At 42.3% G+C, this 3,386-nt stretch overlaps 1 protein-coding gene across 1 annotated transcript in view; it reads right to left on the bottom strand.

Annotated features, from left to right (window-relative positions):
• LOC108569298 overlaps window positions 1-3,386 on the bottom strand; it is an 11,522-nt gene that overhangs the window by 2,449 nt on the left and 5,687 nt on the right. The window contains exons 7-9 of the mRNA XM_017930803.1: window positions 835-3,383; window positions 596-606; window positions 27-344 (exon numbers count right to left, since the gene is read on the bottom strand). Coding sequence (XP_017786292.1) covers window positions 27-344; window positions 596-606; window positions 835-3,383 — 2,878 coding nt within the window. The remainder of the gene's footprint in view (window positions 1-26; window positions 345-595; window positions 607-834; window positions 3,384-3,386) is intronic.

Here is a 3,386-nt window from a genome sequence, read left to right as displayed (position 1 = left end):
CCTCGAATTGTTGCTGCTCCTGTTGCAAATAGCATTCCTCCTTCAAGATATTTTCGCAGTAGTTCGCATCCAGGAAGTTCAAATTTCCATCGTCCACATCGTTACTAATGAGTCTCTCGAAGTTCTCATTGCTTTCGATGTTCTGCAGGATGGACGTACAGTCTTCGGTGGCCAAGAGGTTCAGCAGGTCCGGATCGCTCAGTTGGTCGACGGCGCTGTCCAGCAGATTGTACTCTCCCTCCTGCTTCACGCACAGCATGTACTGCTGCTGCTGTTGCCTGACCTGCAAGTCGCAGCTTTCCAAGCCAAAGTTCGATTGGCTATACATGGCTTCTTGGAAATTTCTAAAAAAGGCAAACGTTAGGATAACGATTCTCGAAAGAACAAATAAACACCGGGGAATCGATGAAAACAACAGAAAAGTAACAGCAATTGAATTTTATTCGTATATTTGCTTCCTTCTGCCTCGTAAGACACCTGAAAATTATAAAGAGATTGCAAAATAATATTTGTGCAAAATATATAAAATTTCTTCAATAACTATTTTGATACTTTGTAATGAAGTTTAAATCACTTTCACTTTTTCCACTAATACTTGACTGCAATCTTTAGAAACAAGTAATCAAATGTTAACAGATACGCTTATTTATTATACAAATAAAAAGACACATGATGATATACATATAAAAAAAATATATAGATAATAATAACTATGATACACAAGAATAAATTAGTTCTTATTTGCATTATGTATATGTATGTATCCAACAGAGATGATAATGTCTAGTCACTATCCTCGACTTCGATTACATCGGTGGGATTCTCTGTAATTACCGTAGGGCTATTTAGAATCACTTGAGGGGTGTTGAGTACAGGCGGCGAGGGTCTTATTGGGACGCCCTTGCAGAACGTCTGGTGGATGTTCAGATCCATCTTGTAGGTTTTGCATTTTTTACAATAATGTATTGCGTCCTTGTGATCGGTAAAGGTGGTGTGAGAGTAGAAGACCTCGTTGCAGGGTGTACAGCGCATCGTCACGCAATGCATCTTCTTGTAATGTTTATCCAGGATGACGTTGTTGCATGCTGTAAACTGGCAGGATTTACAGGTGTAAGCCTTTTCGTGCAGCTCCAAATCCGCAAAACATCGACCGCACAGAGAACACCAATGCACTTTCCTCTTGTGTAACTTCTGGTCTTTTATAGTATCGAATTGCATGTCACAAAGCGCGCATCGATTCTTGTAATTGTGCACGTCTATGTAATGCTTATCCATCATGGCCTGCTTGCAGCAATAGTAAGGGCACACCCTGCAGTTGTACTTCTTCTGATGTTGTTTCAGCTGGTAAGACTTTCTCTGAAGAATGTTGCACATGGAGCACTTAAAGAACTTCTTCACGCCCTTGGTTTTCACTAGACTTATATTCGGCAGCATACTCGTGCTCGGACTAACAACTTCTATAATAGTTTTAACACTAGAAGCACTGCCTATTGCTTCTAGCTTGCCAGGTTCGGCTAACACCACGTTCGTTACAGTTTTCTCGGCTTCAGCAACATTTTTCTTGATCACCGTGCCTGTATCTGTATCGATTATTTTCTTCACCTGACTGCCATCAACATTTTGCTTTTGGCTCTCACTGCTTAAAGCTTCATTTACAAGCGTTTTAACCGGGCTTTTCAGCAACTGACTTAGGGGCTTTACAAATATCTTTGGCTTATAGTTTGGATTACTAGATACATCAATAGCATTTTCAGTCGATCCATCATCGATCGTTTCATCAACATTTTTAGTAGCGGTATCGTCATCAATATTATTCGATACTGCAGCAGCATCAATAGAATCTCCAATAGCGGGAGCACCTGATGAAACTGCACCTTCGACGGGTGGAACTGCAATTGCCGGCGATTGCTGTTCTATCATAGACTGTGCAGCAGGTCCAGACGTGACATCGCTTATCACAAAATTGCTAATACTATTGGCGATCGGCTGTTTGACGCTGGATGGCGTTATCTGCATTCTTATAGGCATCTGAGCGGTTGTATGAGTGGTGTTTAAATTAAGTTGAGGTTGTATGGCAAAGGTGCTCAAGCTCTGCGTCATCAGATTAAGATTCGTCATGGTTGTGTATACAGGGGTCACACTGGACGTCCCACCCGTAGGCGTCATTATCAAGAATAATTTCGGTGGATTTTGGTTGTTCATCAGTGGGATCATCCTTTGCAGTGGTATCTGATTTGTGCTGTTCTTTGTCGTTACATCTACGGTTTTTGGTAGAATTTCCGAGGGTTTCACTACCTTCGTAGTGGTCGTCGGTGGATGCGCAGAATGATCGTGGTTGGGCTTTTGGTGAACAGTTATATGCTGTTCCAAATGTTCTTGTAACTTCTTCTCCGTCGTTTCAATTTTATTACAAATCGTACACTTAAAGCACTTTAGGTTCTTTGTGTCCGATATAATCTTATTCAATTCCGATAACATCAATTCTACATTATTATTATCCGATGCCTTTGGCTCCGCAGGCGATTCCTGAGCTTTCATTTCCGTAGACGTTGAGCCAGTTACGTTCTTTACTTGAACAATGGAAAAATGACTTTCGATGTGACTAATGAGAGCTTCCGGAGGCAGCCGGACCGAACAGAGATCGCATTTAGTTGTGGTAGTAGTCGCCGCAGTAGACGGTGCGACGCACGTATGCTTCTTTAATTTTTCATCCGAAGGTAATATCACGTTGCAAATTTTACAGGTCTTGGTTTTTCCGGTGGAATTGATTTTTGTTTTGTTTGAAGTGGTGGTTTTAGTTTCAGCAGGTATTTGTGTAGCCTGCTGCACTTTGACTGTTTTGCAGGACGATTGAGTTGTAGACAAAGTGGCGCCAGTGGTATTTGTTGTTGTTGTCGTCGTCGTCGTCGTAGACGTTACAGCCTTTGTAATCTTTGCAGCAAATTTCGGATTGCAAGACATCTTATGAGCCGCCAAACTGCCGTAACTGGTGCATTCCTTTAGACACGTGCCGCAGGTCATCGAATGCTTATAGTCCTTGTAGTGCTGAACCAGTTCGTTAAACGATTTGAAATTCTCGTCACAGTCGTGACAGTTCCATTTGGGCGCCGGGGCGCATGTGTGATTATGAAACTGTAGACTGTAAATGAACCTGTGGCAGTTCTTGCATTGGAAATGATCCGTATTCTTTGCCATTGCGTATACCCTGCATAACTTCGTGTGCGCAATGTACATGCATGTTTTGTAGAAATTCTTGCCGCACTTGCACAAGTACGACTTGTTCTGGTCGAAATCAGCATCCTGGTTATTAGATTCATCTGTCGGGCTGGTGACGACAGTCGTAGCGGCTTCTGAAGACGTGATGGTGTTTGTGGGAGAGGCTTCTG

Source organism: Nicrophorus vespilloides, unplaced genomic scaffold (genome assembly GCF_001412225.1).
Source record: "Nicrophorus vespilloides isolate i.1.1-1 unplaced genomic scaffold, Nicve_v1.0, whole genome shotgun sequence".
Classification (NCBI taxonomy): domain Eukaryota; kingdom Metazoa; phylum Arthropoda; class Insecta; order Coleoptera; family Silphidae; genus Nicrophorus; species Nicrophorus vespilloides.
This window is presented reverse-complemented; position numbering and strand designations above follow the sequence as displayed.